The sequence below is a fragment of the Rattus rattus genome, chromosome 8 (assembly GCF_011064425.1).
Source record: "Rattus rattus isolate New Zealand chromosome 8, Rrattus_CSIRO_v1, whole genome shotgun sequence".
In the NCBI taxonomy this organism is placed as follows: domain Eukaryota; kingdom Metazoa; phylum Chordata; class Mammalia; order Rodentia; family Muridae; genus Rattus; species Rattus rattus.
In genome coordinates, this window is record NC_046161.1 from 17130822 (window position 1) to 17148147 (window position 17326).

At 51.7% G+C, this 17326-nt stretch overlaps 2 protein-coding genes across 5 annotated transcripts; one reads left to right on the top strand and one right to left on the bottom strand.

The window, feature by feature from the left end:
- Positions 1 to 5751: 5751 nt before the first annotated feature.
- On the top strand, positions 5752 to 11599 carry Shfl (shiftless antiviral inhibitor of ribosomal frameshifting). Of its 2 annotated transcripts, none has more exons than XM_032910062.1 (8): positions 5752 to 6047; positions 6464 to 6587; positions 6713 to 6762; positions 8371 to 8409; positions 8540 to 8689; positions 10132 to 10235; positions 10336 to 10528; positions 10876 to 11599. In XM_032910062.1, exons 1-8 carry the CDS (start codon positions 6027 to 6029, stop codon positions 10996 to 10998), a joined length of 804 nt encoding a protein of 267 aa, XP_032765953.1. In that variant the 5' UTR covers positions 5752 to 6026; the 3' UTR covers positions 10999 to 11599. The 2 variants fall into 2 exon arrangements, with proteins under 2 accessions (XP_032765953.1, XP_032765952.1); XM_032910061.1 differs by having other exon boundaries at positions 5754 to 6047; positions 10374 to 10528.
- Angptl6 (angiopoietin like 6) lies at positions 11135 to 17132 on the bottom strand. Of its 3 annotated transcripts, XM_032910059.1 has the most exons (6): positions 17022 to 17132; positions 15459 to 16013; positions 13510 to 13687; positions 12763 to 12950; positions 12414 to 12684; positions 11135 to 11403 (listed from the first exon to the last, which is right to left on the bottom strand). In XM_032910059.1, the coding sequence occupies exons 2-6, from the start codon at positions 16002 to 16004 to the stop codon at positions 11213 to 11215; spliced, it is 1374 nt and encodes a 457-aa protein (XP_032765950.1). In that variant the 5' UTR covers positions 16005 to 16013; positions 17022 to 17132; the 3' UTR covers positions 11135 to 11212. The 3 variants fall into 3 exon arrangements, 2 of the variants coding, with proteins under 2 accessions (XP_032765950.1, XP_032765951.1); XM_032910060.1 differs by lacking the exon at positions 17022 to 17132 and having other exon boundaries at positions 15456 to 16004; XR_004388804.1 differs by lacking the exons at positions 11135 to 11403; positions 12414 to 12684; positions 12763 to 12950; positions 15459 to 16013; positions 17022 to 17132 and adding an exon at positions 15328 to 15442 and having other exon boundaries at positions 13617 to 13687.
- Between the last annotated feature and the right edge of the window lie 194 nt (positions 17133 to 17326).

Here is a 17326-nt window from a genome sequence, read left to right on the forward strand (position 1 = left end):
GATCTCATTACAGATGGTTGTGAGCCACCATGTGGTTGCTGGGATTTGAACTCAGGACCTCTGGAAGAGCAGTCAGTGCTCTTCACCGCTGAGCCATCTCTCCAGTCCCAAAATGGAAGTCTTATTCCAAGTGGCTCTTTATATTGGTGCAGATGTCTTTCTTATGCTGGGGTCCATCCAAGGGGCATCTTTCAAAAACAAGAAACCATAAAAGCTCATATAGAAGTGCAGGAAGTGCTGCTGGGTGGTTAGTTCCCGTCCACACTGAGGCTAACCCTGCAAGGCAGTTCTAGCTGACCTCTACTGTGATTGGTTTCCAAGAGCACCAAAGCACAGAACATAACAGAGTATGCAATCAACTCAAGCTTGAGAAAGCTTTCTAGTTACAACACATGAGAAAGTTTCCTTGTAACATTAGTAACAGCACAAAACCGCTAGTTAGACAGGAAACTGTTACATACGCCTTAACTCCTTACCTAGTAACACTGTCAGGATACTTTCTTTACTTTCTTTCTTTCTTTTTTTTTTTTTTTTTTTTTTTTTTTTTTTTTTTTTTTTTTGTGTGGGGGCCAGAACCCAGGGCCTTGCGGTTGCTAGGCAAGCGCTCTACCTCTGAGCCAAATCCCCAACCCCCTGGTTTTTTTTTTTTCTTTTTTTTTTTTCTTTTCTTTTTTTTTTCGGAGCTGGGGATCGAACCCAGGGCCTTGCACTTCCTAGGCAAGCGCTCTACCACTGAGCTAAATCCCCAATCCTCCTCTTTTCTTTTTTAAGACAGGGTTTCTCCCAGGGATTAAACTACTACTGAAAGGCTATACATGAACTGACCCTGGGATCCAACTGCATAGGTAGCAGTGAATAGCCTTGTTGGGGCACCATTGGAAGGGGAAGTCCTTGGTCCTGCCAAGGTTGGACCCCCAGTGTAGGGGATTGTTGGGGGGACAATAATGGGGGGTGGATGAGGAGGGGAACATCCATATAGAAGGGGGGGAGGAGGGGATAGGGGGCTTATGGATAGGAAACTGAGCAAAGGGAATAACATTTGAAATGTAAATAAGAAAAACCCAATTTAATAAAAATGGAAGAAAAAAAGAAAAATAAAGATAATGAAAATACTACTAATACTACTAATAATAATAATAATAATAATAATAATAATAATAATAATAATAATAGACAGGGTTTCTTTGTGTAGCCCTGGCTATCTGAAACTTGATCTGTAAACCAAACTCGCCTTGAACTTAGAAATCCTCCTGCCTCTGCCTCCTCAATGCTGCGATAAAGATTTGCACCACAGGGTTGGGGATTTAGCTCAGTGGTAGAGCGCTTGCCTAGGAAGCGCAAGGTCCTGGGTTCGGTCCCCAGCTCCGGAAAAAAAAAAAGAAAAAGAACCAAAGGAAAAAAAAAGATTTGCACCACCACTGCCTAACTGATTTACTTGCTATTTTCAAAAAGTTTTTTGATTTGTCTCGTTCAGTTGCCTATCCAAACTGATGAATGTCTGGTGGTAGAAAGGTTCGCTGTGAGGCAGACATGGCGGTGCCCGACACTGTGGAAGTAGAGGCAATAGGCCAGGAGTTTAAAGTCTTCCTCAGCTAGAAAGGGATTTCAAGGCCATCCCAGGCTACATAAGACCCTGGAAGAAAAATAAAGTAAATTTTGAAAGCTCATGACCTCAGCCACGTGGTGGTGGTGCATGTCTTTAATCCCAGCACTTGAGAGGCCGAGGCAGATGAATCTCTGAGTTCGAGGCCAGCCTGGTCTACAGAGGGAGTTCTGGGATGGACAGGCCTACACAGAGAAACCCTCTCTCTTGGGGGAGATCGTGAAAAAAGCAAACCAGAGAGAGACGGTCTCCCACTGCAGCTTATGGAGCTCCAGATAAACAAAACACACACACACACACACACACACACACACACACACACACACACACTGACCAACACACAGAACTAGTGAGAGCCTCCTCTGAATCATTTATCCTCGTGTGTCAGTAGCGCTCCCTTGTTTCCCACTTTTTTGACAAATGTATTTTTTTCTTTTTCCATGCTCTTTATCAAAATAAAAGAGTGTGTGGGGCCATGCACACACTGCTGGACACAGAAGCCTCCTGTGTCTGTGTCTACTCAGGATGATGGCTAAAGCTCCAAACGATGGAGGCAGCCTGGGTGTCGGGGTGCGGCTGGTGGTGGTGGTGTGGTGTGTGTTCTGGCTCATCTGTGCACGGCACAGTTCAAAATTCTGGTTAAGTCTCTGTTTATCTGTGTGTGTGTGTGTGTGTGTGTGTGTGTGTGTGTGTGTGCTTGTGCCTCTGTGTGTGTATGCCTGTCTTTATGTATGTATGTGTATGAGCTTCTGTTTGTGTGTGTCTGTGTGTGTACCTCTATGCTCTATGTATGTCTCTGTATGAGCCTGTGTGTGTGTGTATATGTGTGTGTGTGTGTGTGTGTGCTCTCAAGTGCCACAGGGTATGCCAGAGATCAGAAGATAATGAGATCATTTGCTCTCTTTTTCTATTGTGAGGGTTCAGGGTATGGACCTTGGGTTGTGAGGCTTGGAGAACACGTTTACCAACTGCCAGCTGAGCTATCTTGCCAGCCTGGAGCTTCTTCTTCGTCTTCTTCGTCGTCATTGTCGTTTGATTTTTTTGAAACAGGGTCTCACTGTTTAGCTCAGGCTACCCTGGAACTTTCTATGTAGATCCACCTGCCTCTATTTCCTGAGGGCTGGGATTAATGGTGTGCTCCACCAGCTCTAAGGTTTGTTTATTGATTGGTTTATTTTGTTTCATGTATATGGGTGTTTTGCCTGTGTGTATGTTGTGAACTACATGTATGCAGTCCCATGCAGCCCAAAAGAGGATATCGGATCCCTTGTAAAGGGTACAGACAGTTGTGAACTACTATGTGGGTGCTAGGAATTGAACCTGGGTCCTCCACAAGAGCAGCCTGGGGCTCAAAGGAGAAAAGAAGGTAGAATCTCTCCTATCCTCCCCTTGAGGGCAGGATCCACTAACAGGCTTTAACTTCTAGAGTCAGTGGGAGTGAGGCCACACAACCTGAGAAGCTGAGTCAGGGGGTGATTCAGCTTCCAGTTGGTTGTTGCTAACTCATATTGGATATTCTAGAAAGACCAGATGCACAGTTCATTCGCAGCCAGCACACAAGACCTTTAGTTGGCTCAGTGGGTAAAGGAGCTTGCAGCCAATCTGGAGAGCTGAGTTCGAGTCGCAGGACCCACATGGTAAAAGGAGAGAACCAACTCCTAAAAGTTGTCATCCGACTTCCACACGATTTCCACACATGTATCATGGCATTCATGCACTTCCTCAAACTCATACCTAAACATGTAACATCCTCACAGACAGACGGACGGATGGACAGACAGACAGATTGACAGATGGACAGACAGAGACATGGTCTTGCTACACAGCCCAGACTGGCCTCCTCTTCACTATATAGCCAAGGCTGGCCTTGAACTGATCTTCCTGCTTCTACCTCCCAAGCGCTGGGACTGCAGGCACAGGCCACCATGCCACCAGGTTAGGAGGTGCCAGGGATTGAAGACAGGGCATGAGAGGAGGGTGGACAGGTGCTCTATTAACCGAGCTACAGCCTGGCCCAGATTTTTATTACTGTTTGTTTGTTTGTTTATTTTTGGTTTTTGGTTTCTCAAGACAGAGTCTCTCTCTGTAGTCCTGGCTGTCCTAGAACTCGCTTTATAGACCAAGATGGCCTCAAACTCACAGATCCACTTGCCTCTGGAGTGCCGGGATTGTAAGTGTGCACCACCACCTCCTGGCTCTGATTTTTAGTTTTGATTGACACATGTCAGCACATTTTTTTTCTTTTTTTTTCTTTTTTTTTTTTTTTCGGGGTCGGGGGCCGAACCCAGGGCCTTTGGCTTTGGGCAAGCCCCTACCCCCGAGCTAAATCCCCAACCCCGATTTTTTTTTTTTTTTTTTTTTTTTTTTTAGGCTACAGTGTGACATTTTGCCACCAGGGACCATGGAGTAATGATAGAAATGGCGTGTTAACCTAGCCATCACGGCCAGCAGGTGTCTCTTCCTGGAACTCTGCAGGCTCCCTTCTAGCTGTTCTGAAACAGTCAGCACAATGGAATTTACTCTTACATTATAACTGCAACAGTGTAACCCTTGACCAGGTGCCTCCACCTTCCCACCTCTGCCCTGCACCTCTCTCTGCTTCTCCAACACTTTCTTTAGTTTCCACTGACTGAGATCTTATGCACCTTGACATAATGTCCTCCAGCCTTATACCTATTACAGCAAATAATAAGGCTTCCTCTTTCTTGTGGGTGAGGAATATTTCATGGTGTGCACATGCTATGTTTTCTTTATCCAGTCCACCTATTCATGGGCATTTGATTCTATGTCTTGGCTCTTGTGAACAATACATCAGGCGTTCTTTAACATGCTGGTTTCCCTTCCTACAGGCATGTTCCCCAAGAGTTGTCAGATCTTACACTCATTCTATTCTGCGAGGAACTTCGATTCCATTTTCCATAACAGTGATAGTATTTCAGTATAACTTATCGATGACTTTCCATTTGGGCGTGTTCCTTTCAGGCTTGGGTGGAAACCAGGGCCTGCTGCCCACATGATTCTCAGCCTTTTGATTTGCAATGTGGATTCCTTGGAGTCAGAAGTCTACAAGGGCGTTAGGGGCCAGGAGTCAGCTTCTCTTCACATTTTGACTCTGCCTCCAACCTGCATGACACTTCAAAGGTCACCCAGTGACTGATGCAATATCTATGTCCCACACTGTGCTATGTGGGAAAACCAAGTATGCTGGCTCACATCCGTAATCTCAGTACTAGGGAGACTACTAGGGAGTATGGAGGACCCCCACACCATACGTTTAAGGACAGCCAGGGCTATACAATGAGACCCGCAGCATTCAGAAAATGGAAGCTTGAGGATGGTGAGTTCAAAGTCACCCTCAGCTACATAGAAAGTTCCAGAGTAACCTGGAGTGTAGGGGCCGCCATTGAAAACGTCAGGGCCCTGGGGAAGAGGCTGAAGGGGAGGGTAGATCAGTTTCCATTTCCTCCTCTCTGGAGTTGGTTTCCGGTTCACCTTTAAACCATATCTGCACCTGTGGCAGCCACCTTTATTGACGATGGGAACCAGACCACCCAGCAAAGATTTCTGTGCTCCTGGATCATAGTGAGACCCCACCCCTGTACCAGGGGGTAAGGAGGACACTGGGAAGAAGGCATTGAAATCCGAAAAAAACAAAACAAAAACAAAAACAAAACAGAACAAACAAAAAAACAACCCAGACCTCTTAGAATCTGGGGCCCATTCTCTGGAGAAGTCTGCAAAGCTTGTCAAAAAAAGAAGGGGAAAAAAAGGTTCTTTCATTTTATCCTAGGGTATTTCTTTTTTCTTTTTTGAAACTGGGTCACATATAGCCTAGGACAACCTTGAACTCCTGATCTTTATGCCTCCACCTTCCAAATGCTGGAGTGACAGGTGTGTGTCACCATGCCTATCTTGAATGCCCATTTTACAGAAGAGGAAACTGAGGCTGGGAGTAGGGGAGCTAGAGAGAGAGAGAGAGATGCCTGTGAGGGTTAGAGCTGCTGAGCCTAGCAGAACGCCCCGGGGGGTCCGAAGAAGCTTCGGGTTCTGCATAGGAGGAGCAGCGCGGGAGCACCAAGCTGCGGTGCGGCTCCGCCCCCACGGGGGACGTGAAGACGCGGACCCCGCGCAGCGTGGGGACATGTGACCGACTGCAGAGGCCGCGCGCTGCATCCCCGGCCCGGCCGCGCTGCTGCGCAGGACGCGGTGAGGCGCGCGCCGAGGCCCGGGAGCACCAGCCGGGAGCACTACAGGGCGCGCGAGCAGACGCGTGGCCACAAGGCCTGGGCGGGGTCTCCTCAGGGTCCCCAGATTCGGTCAGAAACGAAACTGAAAGAGGGGCCCGAGGGAGGCGGAGCTGCGCCGACGCCACCCAGGCTTGCGAGGCCCGGACCCAGGCGCGGCCAGGTGTGCTCCAGCCACCATGGCTCAGGATGGCGTGGAGGTAGGACAGCCGCGCCACCGGCGAAAAGCCCCGCGGAAAAGGGCACCCGGGAACACTCCTGCCTCCCGGGCTGCCTCCCACCTCCATCCCTGGGCACAGGGGGGCTCTAGGGTCAGGGGTCAGAAGGAAAGGGGGTAACCTGGCCTGCATCCTGCCACACACACACACACACACACACACACACACACACACACCGCCAGACCCCAAATTCGCATAGGGGAGACTGGGACACGCCGCAGTCTCCACCATCCCCCAAAGCCTGGAGAACTTTGGATTTTTCCAGGAAATGGTTTAAAGGGAGGTGGGGGGATGGGGATGCGGAGGCCAGAAGCCAGGGTCAAGTTCAGGAGAATGAAGGTGCAGGCGCTTCTTCCCGTCGCCCCCCGACATCAGAGCTCATTCCCCCTCCATCCCAGTTGGAGAAGAGCGTCAGGCGCCTCCGGGAGAAGTTTCATGGAAAAGTATCCCCCAAGAAGGCAGGGGCTCTTATGAGGAAGTTTGGCAGCGACCACACTGGAGTTGGGCGCTCTATCGTGTACGGTGAGTCAGCCCTGGGGGACACTGAGTGGGTGTGGTTTAAGAATTGCTGTAGCGCTTTAGCGACCCTGGCTGTCCATCCGGAACTCCTACACCCTTCAAGAGCCCCTCCCATATTCTCCCACTAGGTGTCAAGCAGAAAGATGGACAGGAGCTGAGCAACGATTTGGACGCTCAGGTAACCTATCCTTCCCCTCTCCCCAAAGGAAAGGGAGAATCCCCACTTCTCTTGAGCAGAAGGGAACTCACCGTCTAGGGTTCTTCCCTCTCTCAAGCAGCCCGCAAACAGTAGGTGCTCATTACATGTGCTGATTACCTCAAATGGAGGAGACAGGACAGCAGAATAAGTAGGTCCTGGATGTACAGGAAAGCTCAAAGCTTTGCATTAGAAGAAAGGCTGGCTGGGCAGACCTAGGCAGGAAAGAAGTCTGAATGGAGAGATGAGGGAATTAAGGCAATATGGTCGCTTTGCTTCTCCTTCTGTAGCTGGTACCCTGAGCATTCGGTTTGCTTGAAAAACATACCGGATTTTGTTTTGTGTTAAGACAGAGTCTTTATGTAGCCCAGCCCTGGACTGCCCTGAAATTCACTCTATACCAGGCTGGCTTTGAACTCACAGAGGTCCACTTGCCTCTACTTACTAAGAGCTGGGAATCAAGACATGCACCACCGTGCTGGGCATCCGAAAGAATCCTACCAATAATATTGTTTAGGTTTAGGTCTATAAACAATATGACAAAATAATAATAGTAACAGGAAGTAGCCTTCATGGAGCGCTCCCATGGCCTCCAGGCCTGCGTTCATTTCCTACCTCTGCTCATGGTCCCAGGAGGCAATCCAGTTACACAAAAACACAGCCCAGGGTCGTGTCCCGACTTCAGGGATTCAAACTCTAACCACTTAGCATGAAACTTGGCCTCTGAGAGGCCCCTCGGTGGGTGAGGCTCCTCGAAGAGAGACAGGCTTGCCCACCGTCCCTCAGCAGGGAGCAGCTGAGCAGCCACCCAGACTTGCAACCAGCTGCTTGCAAGTCCCAAAGTCTAGAGCTTTTTAAAGCCAGGTGACCAAGCGGGGGGCGGCGAAAGGCTCGGCAGTTAAGAGCGCTTGCTGCTCTCACAAAGGATCCCAGCTCCAAAATGGGACAGCTCACAACCACCCCAGCTCCGAGGGATCTGCCACCCTCTTCTGGCCGCCATAGGCACTGCACGTGTGTTCATGTGCATGGGAAGACACACACAAACATTTAAAAACTTTTTAGTCTTTAAAGCCATGTGACATCTGACGCTGAGTGTCACATGTGTGGCCTCCACAGATGGAGAGGTCACGCAGGGCTCTGGTTTCCATGGGCTGATCACTGAGTGAATTCAGATTCTGGGCCATTTAGGAAGTGAGAATAGCAAATGTATCCTGTGCCCAAGGACACTTGGGACGTTGTGCTTTTGTCTAGTTCTACAGTACTAGGGATTGAGCTTGGGACTTCATAGTAGGCAAGGGCTCTAATGCTAAGCCATGCCCCCAGCCTTCTCTACTGTAATCCTCCTGCCTCACCCTCCCAAGTGGCTTGAATGACTGGCCTGTGTCAGCTGACCCAACTTCAATGACTAACTGGAAAGCTCTCAACACAGGCAATAATGTTTCATCTCTGGTAGAGCTGTAGAGCCAGAGTCCTGTCTCCCGTCCAGGAGCCCCATGCAGGGGCTTCTCCCCCTCTAAACATGGGTGCCGTGGCTGTAGCACCCTGAGAGTGTTTCCGGTTTCTGCCCTTCCCTTCCATGTCTCCCCTCAGGACCCACCAGAGGACATGAAGCAGGACCAAGATATCCAGGTGCGTTGGTGGCTGGAATGAGACGGTGTGGATGGAGGAGACACAGGGATGGTACTGTCCACAGGGCAGGAGTGATGATGTATTCACTGTGGGGTTCCGAGGCAAGGTGACATGTTTATCCACGTTACAGGCAGTAGCCACCTCTCTGTTGCCCCTGACGCAAGCCAATCTTCGAATGTTCCAAAGAGCCCAAGATGACCTCATCCCTGCCGTGGACCGACAGTTTGCCTGCTCCTCCTGTGACCATGTCTGGTGGCGCCGTGTGCCTCAGAGGAAGGAGGTGACAGCCCAGACTTAGCTTGGTTCCTTCCCACACCCCACTCCTGACCCGTGTCCAGCAATTATGTTTCTAACTGAAGGCCATCAGCTGGGGGAGAGGGGCATGTTATGTGCACGTTTGTGTATGTGTTTGTGTGTATCTGTGTGTATGTACATGTGCGAGTGGAGGTCAGAGTTTGGTGGTAGGTGTGTTTCTCACTTGCCCTCCAACTTATCTTTTGAGACAGGGCCTCTCACTGAGCCCTGGGGCTCATCTGTTAATGTCTTGGCCAACATGGCTCAGGAAACCTCCTGCCTCAGCTTCCCCAGAACTAGGGTTATAAGTGCTTTTTGCCGTGCCTGGCTCTTCTTCCATGTACGCTGTGGTTTTGAACTCAGTCCCATGAGCACAGCAGCCACTTTACCCACTGAACCATTGCTCCACCCCTTTGGCTTTGTGTTTAATTCTTATTCATTTTTTAGTGTTTTTATACATAGTATTATTTTGCTCATGTATGTCTGTGCACCACAGTGCTACATGGGTACTGAGAATTGAACCTGGGTCTTCTGCAAGAATAACAAGTGCTCTTAACCACCGACCCATTTCCCTACCCCCTTGGTTTCATTTTGGATTGGTTGGTTGGTTTGTTCCTTGTTTTTTGAGAGAGTTTCCTGTGTATCCTTGGCTGTCCTGGAACTTGCTCTGTAGACTAGGCTGGCCTCTTATCCAAAGATTCATCTGCTTCCCCCCCCCCCAAATCCCCAGTGCAAAGACTAAAGTCATACCCCACCACCGCCTTAGCCCCTTGGTTTTTTGTTTTTGAGAGTGTCTCATGTAGCCCAAGCTGGTCTCAGACTCAGTTTGTAGCTGAGGATGACCTTGAACCCCTCATCCTCTGGCCTCCACACTTGGTTCATGTGGGACTAGGGGCTTCATGCATGCCATGAAAGCCCAACGTCAATACCCTTGAACTTAGGTTGAACTGTTGGCTTTCACACCTACCAAACCCCAATCTGGCTTCTTAACCTCTTTTCTTTTTGATGAGAGAGTCTGTCTCACGTAGTCCTGGCTGGCCTGGAACTCAGAGGTCCGATTGTCTCTGCCTGAGTGCTGGAATTAAAGGCGTGTGCTACCATGCCTGGCTCGGCCTCCTAACCTCTTGATTATTAGGGGCTTCTACGCGCTTGTCTAGGAAGCGCAAGGCCCTGGGTTCGGTCCCCAGCTCCGAAAAAAAGAACCAAAAAAAAAAAAAAATTAGGGGCTTCTACTAAAAGCTGAGGCCGCGGCTCCATTAGTACAGTGTCAACCTAGCATTCATGAAGCACCACCTATCAGGCACAGGCCTGCCTGACACTGGAGAGGCGGAGACAGGAGGGCCAGGAGTTGAAAGCTAGCCTGGACTGAGACCTGCCTGAGCCTTGCACCTTGGCCCCGACAGCTATGGGCTCCTCCTACTTTCTCAGGTGTCCCGGTGTCGAAAATGTCGGAAGCGTTATGAACCAGTGCCAAACGACAAGATGTGGGGTCTGGCAGAGTTCCACTGCCCAAAGTGTCGCCACAACTTCCGGTGAGGGCCCGGACCCCAGCCCACCCTCAGCCCCGCCCCAGCCCAGCCCACCCTAAGCCCCGCCCCAGCCTAGTCCCCTCCTCCTGTCCCCTGTGCCCAGCCATCCCCTCAGCCCCTTACAGCCCTGCTGGCCCCCAGGGGCTGGGCACAGATGGGGTCCCCATCACCCTGCTACGGGTGCGGCTTCCCTGTGTATCCCACTCGGATCCTGCCCCCACGCTGGGACCGTGACCTGGATCGCCGCAGCACACACACCCACTCCTGCTCAGCTGCAGATTGCTACAACCGGAGAGGTGAGCTGGTGTGCACCCTACATTCTGCATCCCCTGCACATCGACCCCGGGGGCTGCTCCCTCCTCCCACGAATCCTCTATGGTTCCCTAGAAATGGCTCCTCTCTCCCTCCTCCCATGGAGTTTCCGGAAGCTCTGTGGTGTCCAGCCTGCTAGGCCCGTGGTCCTCACTACCTGTGAGTCTGTTTTTGTGACCATGTTCCCACCTCCCTCGAGAGTTTCAACACCTGTAGATTTTATGACCTCTGACCTCTGTGTTCTTGGGCTCCAATGGGTCTTCCTGCAGAGCCCCAGTCCCCTCTTAGCTCCAGGGTCTCTCAGGACGTCAGCAACTCTTCCTTCCCCCAGAGCCCCATGTGCCTGGGACCTCCTGTGCCCATCCCAAGAGCCGGAAGCAGAATCACCTCCCCAAAGTCCTGCACCCTAGCAACCCCCACATCAGCAGCGGCTCCACAGTGGCCACATGCCTGAGCCAAGGAGGCCTCCTGGATGACCTGGACCACCTCATCCTGGAGGACCTGAAGGAGGAGGAGGAGGAGGAAGAAGAGGAAGATGGTGGGCCCCGAGAGTGACCCTGGCCAGGTGCACGAAGGAATGACAGACACAGTGAATGGACACCTCCTGTTGCTATAAGATACCAGCTCAAGGAGATAGGAGCACCCTTGGGGGGGTACTCATGGGACAGTCACAACCGCACAAGCCGGGTCAGCATAGCAGCCTTCTTCAGAGAGTACGCCCCACCACGGAACTCGGCCCAGTAGACCCCGTCCTGGTATCGGCTCCGGTAATGACCTCCGTGATACCATACACCATTGAGGTTGGAGTGGGCGCAGGCATGGTACCACCAGCCCCCACGATGGTAGAGGGCACAGTTGCCTGAGGGGGGAGAGAGAGGAGAGAGAAAGAGACAGCATTCGTTTTCCCACCAAAATAAAAGTATCTACCAGCACTTCTTTGTGCAAAGCTTTTGCAAGCAAGCATTCCTCAACCTTCCATATCTTATTGAATAGAAGCCCTGATACTCCATTTCTTCACCAAAATAAAAGGCTGTGGCTTCTCACTTTCTTCTTCAGAGTAATAGCCTTAATTCCTCATCTCCTCACCAAAATACGAGGCATGCCTTTCCTATATTTTCTGCAAAGTAATAATTTGTCATTTTTTGGGGGGGGAGAGGGCCTCTGTTTCCTTTCGAGGTTTATTCCGTACATGAGAGAGAGGAACAAGAGGGTTTGGAGTTTTAGACCAGCCTGGGCTCCACAGTAAGATCCTGTCTCAAAAATAAACAAATAGACTGGGGATATAGTTCAGTGGTAGAGTGTGCTTAGATTGTAGGCCCAGCTCTGTCCCCCCACATTCTAAACAGGGTGCCTATATCTTTCAGTTAGTCAGCAGAGGGGAACTCTGGAATCCCTGCTCCCCTATCAGAATAAAAGCGCCTTGTTCTCTAGCAGAGAAGCCTTCTTACTCTGAGGTACTTAACCTTAGGGGAGTTTCTTTCTGAGTCGGGGTATTATGTGGCCCAGGCTGACCTTGAGCTTGCTATCCCAAGGATGACCTGAGATTCCTGCCCCTCAGTCCTCCTCCTCCTCCTGGAGCTGGGACTGGAGCCCTGGACCACCACACCCAGTTCAGCAGAAGGAAACTTTGCATTTATTTTTAATGTAGATGCCCACAGAGGCTAGAAGCGTCAGATCCTCTGGCACTCAAGTTACAGGCTGTTGATGGGTGCTGAGAACCGAGCCCAGGAGGAATGGTACTTGCTCTTAACTGCTAAGCCACCTTCAGCCTCTCCCAGAAGGGAAAACCTAGCTTTACTGCTTTTTACTCTTAACAAGACTAGCAGTCCCGCCTCCCTGCCCTCCCACCAGAATAAAAGCTCTCCTTACCAGAATACGAGTCTCTGTCCCTATCCACAGTGCTGAAAGGTTTGTCATTGTGCCAGGAGAGGGAATCTCCAGCATCACCATGGTACTGGCCAAGCCGCAGCCGGTAGTGGTCACTCTCGGGTTCCAAGGAGAAGCTGTCATAGTGGGCGCGTGCCCCACGGCCCCCCCAGTCCTCTAAGAGTATCAGCAGCTCGTGGTCCCCGCGGCTAGTCACCTGATGCACGGGTTCCAAGCCCAGCCAGTATTCTCCGTCCGGCCGTCCAAAGCCCACCTAGAAGGGCAGGAGGAAGAGGCGGGGGCTTCCTTTCTGCCCAGCGCAGTCTCCATCTCCCCCACCCCAAGCACCCACCTTGTAATGTTGCCAGTTGGTGAAGAAGTTGACAGAGCCATCCTGCCGCCTTTGGATGACGGTCCAGCCTCCACCCTCCTGCTGCTGTTCACACCACACGGGCACCACACGACGGCCCAACCGCAGTTCATACACTCCACTCTGCCAGTGACCTGCCCCCTGGGCCTCCGCACAATCCCTCCATGGGCCTGTGGCAAGAGACAGACCGAGCCAACCAACCCCTCATTGTATCAGAGTCCTGGTTCTCATCAGTCCCCTTACCCAAATAAAAGTCATCACCTTCTGTATCCACTGGAGGGAGAGCCATTTTCTGACCAGTCCCTCTTTTCTCCAAAAACGTGATCCTACGAGCCAACATCTCACACAAAGTAGCAGTCCTAATCTCTCATGCCCTCACCACCATGCCCGTGTGGTAGCAACACGCCTTTAATCCCAGCCTGGTCTACAGAGTGAGTCCTATTTTCTCTTCCTAGTGACTGAGAGGATTGGTTTTGTTTGCTTCTGTACTGTTGGAAGGCAACTGAAAACCTGGGTGCTCTACCACCAAAGCACATCTCCAGCCTGTTCTTCTCACAGACTCATAGTCCTCTCTTATCCCCTCGTCAGAATAAGAGTGTCATTTCCCCTAGTCCTCAAACTTCCAGCCAAATCCTAACTCCAGTATTTCCATCTATCCAAAAGGCACTGGAACCCCTGGGTCCTCATCTCTCTCACACACACACCCCCAGCAGGCTTGCTTTAACTTACCCACTGGTCTGGTGGGGACAGCAATGTGCCCTGTGGGCAGCGGAGAAGATGGAGGCCCCTGCTGTCTCAAGCTCTGCTCTCTCTGGCGCTCTGGAATTTGGTCCAGCCTCCGACTGGTGTTGCTGGCACTTCCCACTAGACTCAGAGGAACCAAAGGCACCAGGGGCAGTGGCAGGACCTGCGGTCATACAGTCAGACATAATTACATTAACCCCTCAGCTAAGGAGGCCAGACCTCCCCTGGCACAGGCAGCGGGATAGGCAGGATCCGTAGATCAAATCCCCTACCAAATAAACAGAAAATCAGGCAAGGCAATGTCCCAGCTTTGTCACCCGTCCTAAGAGAAGCACAGAGGGCAAAGGATGCCCTGCCACCCTTCCTGCTCCCTTAAGACTGGGTGTCTTAGGGTGTCTTACTGTGCTGTAAGCCCCAGTCACCCTGTCTGCCCAGCACAGCACTGGAGCAGACACAGAGCGCATGCACCCAGGCCGGGGCCTCCATGGTGCTGGGGATGGAACTTAGGCCTTCAGGCTTGCAAAGCAAGCACTCTTCCAACCTGAGCCACCTCCCTGCCCAACCTTATCTTCTTGTCACTTTTTGTTTGAGAAACAAGCGGGGTCTCACGCCAACTGGCTAGCCTGGAACTTGAAAGACACTCCTGCCTCTGCCTCCTGCAAGCTGGGGACTGCGTCATTGTCATTGCGTGACACCATGCTTCCTTTGCTCTGTGCTTTTGAGCTCAGAGAATGCTGGGCCAACTCCCAGTGTGCTATTGATCACAGCTTCACTGCTGAGCACAGGGACCTTGGACAATTTAGGAAAAATCTACAGATCCATCATCAATCCAGAATTCAGGCCCAATGTTGGGGATGTGGTTCAGCAGTAGGGCAGTTATGTCACATACAGGAAGTTCCAGGGACCCTTAAACCAATCGGAACGAAAAACCAGCTGACCAAGCTTCTCGTCCCATGTCTGTCACTTGCACCGAGGAGGCAGAACATGAGAATCAAGGTCATCCTCAGCTACACAAGAAGCTAGAACCCAGCCTGGGCTACATGAGACCCTATCTCAACTAAAAAAAAAAAAAAAGAAAGAAAAAAAGTCAGGCAGTGGGGGCACATGCCTTTAATTCCAGCAGTCAGGAAGTAGACACAGGCAGATCTCTGTAAAGTCAAGGCCAGTCTGGTCTACAGAGTGAGTTCCAAGACAGCCGTGGCTGTGCAGAGAAACCCTGCCTCAAAACAAACAAACAAACAAACAAAAACAAAAATGAAAAACAAGCAAACAAAACCAAAATGGCTTGGTGACAGAAATAGCTGATAATTCAGAAGTCTCATGTAGTTACAAGAATATATTGTCTTAGGGACTGGAGAGCTGACTCAGCAAGCAGTTAAGAGCACTGGCTGGGGGTTGGGGATTTAGCAAGTGCAAGGCCCTGGGTTCGGTCCTCAGCTGGGGGGAAGAGCACTGGCTGTTCTTCCGGAAGACCCACGTTCAATTCCCAGCACCCACAAGGTGACTCAACTGCCATCTGTAACTCTAGTTCCAGATCACTTTTGGCCTGTATACACACTGTACACACACGTGGTGCACAGACACACATGCAGACACACATGGGTCCACCTACATTAAGATGAAAATAAATCCTTAAAGGATTTGCAAGCCCGGTGTGGTGGTGCATGCCTTTAATCCCAGCACTCGGGAGGCAGAGGTAGGCGGATCTCTGAATTCTAGGTCAGCCTGGTCTACAAAGTGAGTTCTCAGACAGCAAGGACTACACAGAGAAACCCTGTCTAGTGAAAAAAAGAAAAAAAAAACCTGAAGTCCTTGTGTATGGTAATAGTGCATGTAAGCCTAGATGCTGTGAATATTTTCGTGCAGCGAATGAGGCTCTTCCCAACCATTCACCCTGTTTAGGATTTGGGATCTGAGATCCTGGGAACAGCTACCTGCTGCTGGCCCCGTTCCGGGCCCGCGCACGCGCGTTGCAGGCGGCCAAGGAGGCTGCTATGCTGGTTCATGAGCTGCGCATGCTCACGGAGCTGCTCCTCCAGCTGCTGCAGGCGCGCGGTCGTCAGGCGCACTTCGGCCTCCGCACCCAGCGCGCGCTCTGCTAGCAAACCAAGCGCCGCAGCAGGCTCCGCCCCCAGGTCAGGCTCCGCCCCCGCCTCCTGCTGCAGTTGCGCGCGCAGCTGGCCCAGACGCGTGTTTAAGGTGAGACTGTGCTCGCGCAGCGCGCGCACCTCGCCCGCGAGCGCACCACCCTCGGCCGCACGCCTTTGCAGCGCGCGCAGCAGCGCCTCGTGACGGCCCAGGCGCATGCGCAGCGTGGCCAGTTCGCTGTCTTGGGAAGCTTCTGAGCTCCTGCAGACGGCGCTAGTCGCCATCTGCGGGGACAAAACAAGGGTGACGCGGCACCGCGCGGCATCTCCAAGCGCCCTCCAAGCGCCCAGCAGGAGCAGCAGCTGCAGCTTCCGCAGCACAGCAGTCCCCATGGCCGCCACCTGCAGTAAAGAGGGAGATTACTGTTTTAGCCTAGACAGGTACCAAAACTTCCAGGTAGCGAAGAAGGACTAAAGTATTGATCCCCAGGCTTCACCTCCAGGGTAGTGCTCCACAACCGAGCTGATGAGCTGCATCTCGCAGCGTAGAGTCTCCATCTACCACAGCTGATACAACAACTGTTTACTCCCCAAATCCCTCTCCACTTTCTGTTCCGGACACCTGTGTGGGCCTGGTCACCTCTCCCCTCAGAACCTTCTGTGGCTCCCACTTAAGGAGAAAACCCCCATTTTGTGTGGGGTGAGGAGCGAACAGGGGATGGAACCCTGGACCTTATTCATGCTGGGCCCCTCATTTCTAATCTGAGACATGGTGTCACTATTTAGCCCAGGCCATTACGGAACTAGGTTGAGAGCCTACTGCCTGAGCCTCTCCGTCCCTAGATGACCTGTATGTGCTACCATATCATGCTTCACACAGTGTCTTCAGCCAGGTTAATATTCATGACTCCCCACTCGTGCCCCGAAGAATTCACACGCAGGACCCCATGCCACCACTCTCAGGCACTCATGGTCACACACTTGGACCTGCTCAGAAGGAAGCATGAGTGCAAAGGTCCTGGGTCTCATTTCGGATGTGCTGAACAGAATAAATAGCAAAGAGGCCGGTGAGGGTGGCATAGAAGGGAAATGCGGCTGAGTGAGCCGGGAGACAGGAAGCACCAAATAGGAGCAGCTGAGGAGGTTCTGCTCTGAAGCACGGAAAACCACGCACATTTCTGAGCTAGAGGCAAGGTGCACTAGCTACAGCGGCCGCTCAGCAGGCATGAGCTCCCAAGCACTGGGTAGAGTCTTCTCTTTGGCACTTGTGGCTGCCTTCACTGGCAAGCCTGGAGTAAACAAGAGGCCTGGGAGACTCCCTATACTCCCCACCGCCCCCACAAACACACACAAGACCAGATGCTCTCTACAAACAGTATCTACCTATGTCCGCTCCTACCCCGATCTCACCTCTCACGGCCCGGCGCGGGTGCTGGCGCCAGTGAGGTTTGCCGCAAGCCCACAAAATTCCGAGTAAAGCCTGAAGGACCGGGATAGAGGACCAGGATGGAGGACTGGGAGAGCCTCTGAGCAGTCTAGATAGGGAGGCTAAAAGTTGAGAGACTTGGAAAGCACCCATCCCCCAGAGCATGGATGGAGCCTGGGAGCACAGCAAGTGTAAATATTTAGTATTTCCAGTGTGAGAACCCTGAGCAGAAAAGCCAGATCCCCTTGCCCAGGCCTCCAGAGCATGATAACAGAGGCCAGTGCCCTCT

What these genes read in the sequence shown, in the direction of transcription:
- Angptl6 (XM_032910060.1), bottom strand. Translation starts at nt 16,004, where the DNA reads ATGGGGACTGCTGTGCTGCGGAAGCTGCAGCTGCTGCTCCTGCTGGGC. An exon ending in AACGGGGCCAGCAGCAGGTA is followed by an intron (nt 13,688 to 15,455) that starts GCTGTTCCCAGG and finishes GTATGACCGCAG; the next exon opens with GTCCTGCCACTGCCCCTGGT. An exon ending in GGACAGAGACTCGTATTCTG is followed by an intron (nt 11,404 to 12,413) that starts GTAAGGAGAGCT and finishes CTCCCCCCTCAG; the next exon opens with GCAACTGTGCCCTCTACCAT.
- Shfl (XM_032910061.1), top strand. Translation starts at nt 6,027, where the DNA reads ATGGCTCAGGATGGCGTGGAG. An exon ending in AGCAGGACCAAGATATCCAG is followed by an intron (nt 8,410 to 8,539) that starts GTGCGTTGGTGG and finishes TCCACGTTACAG; the next exon opens with GCAGTAGCCACCTCTCTGTT. An exon ending in AGATTGCTACAACCGGAGAG is followed by an intron (nt 10,529 to 10,875) that starts GTGAGCTGGTGT and finishes TCCTTCCCCCAG; the next exon opens with AGCCCCATGTGCCTGGGACC.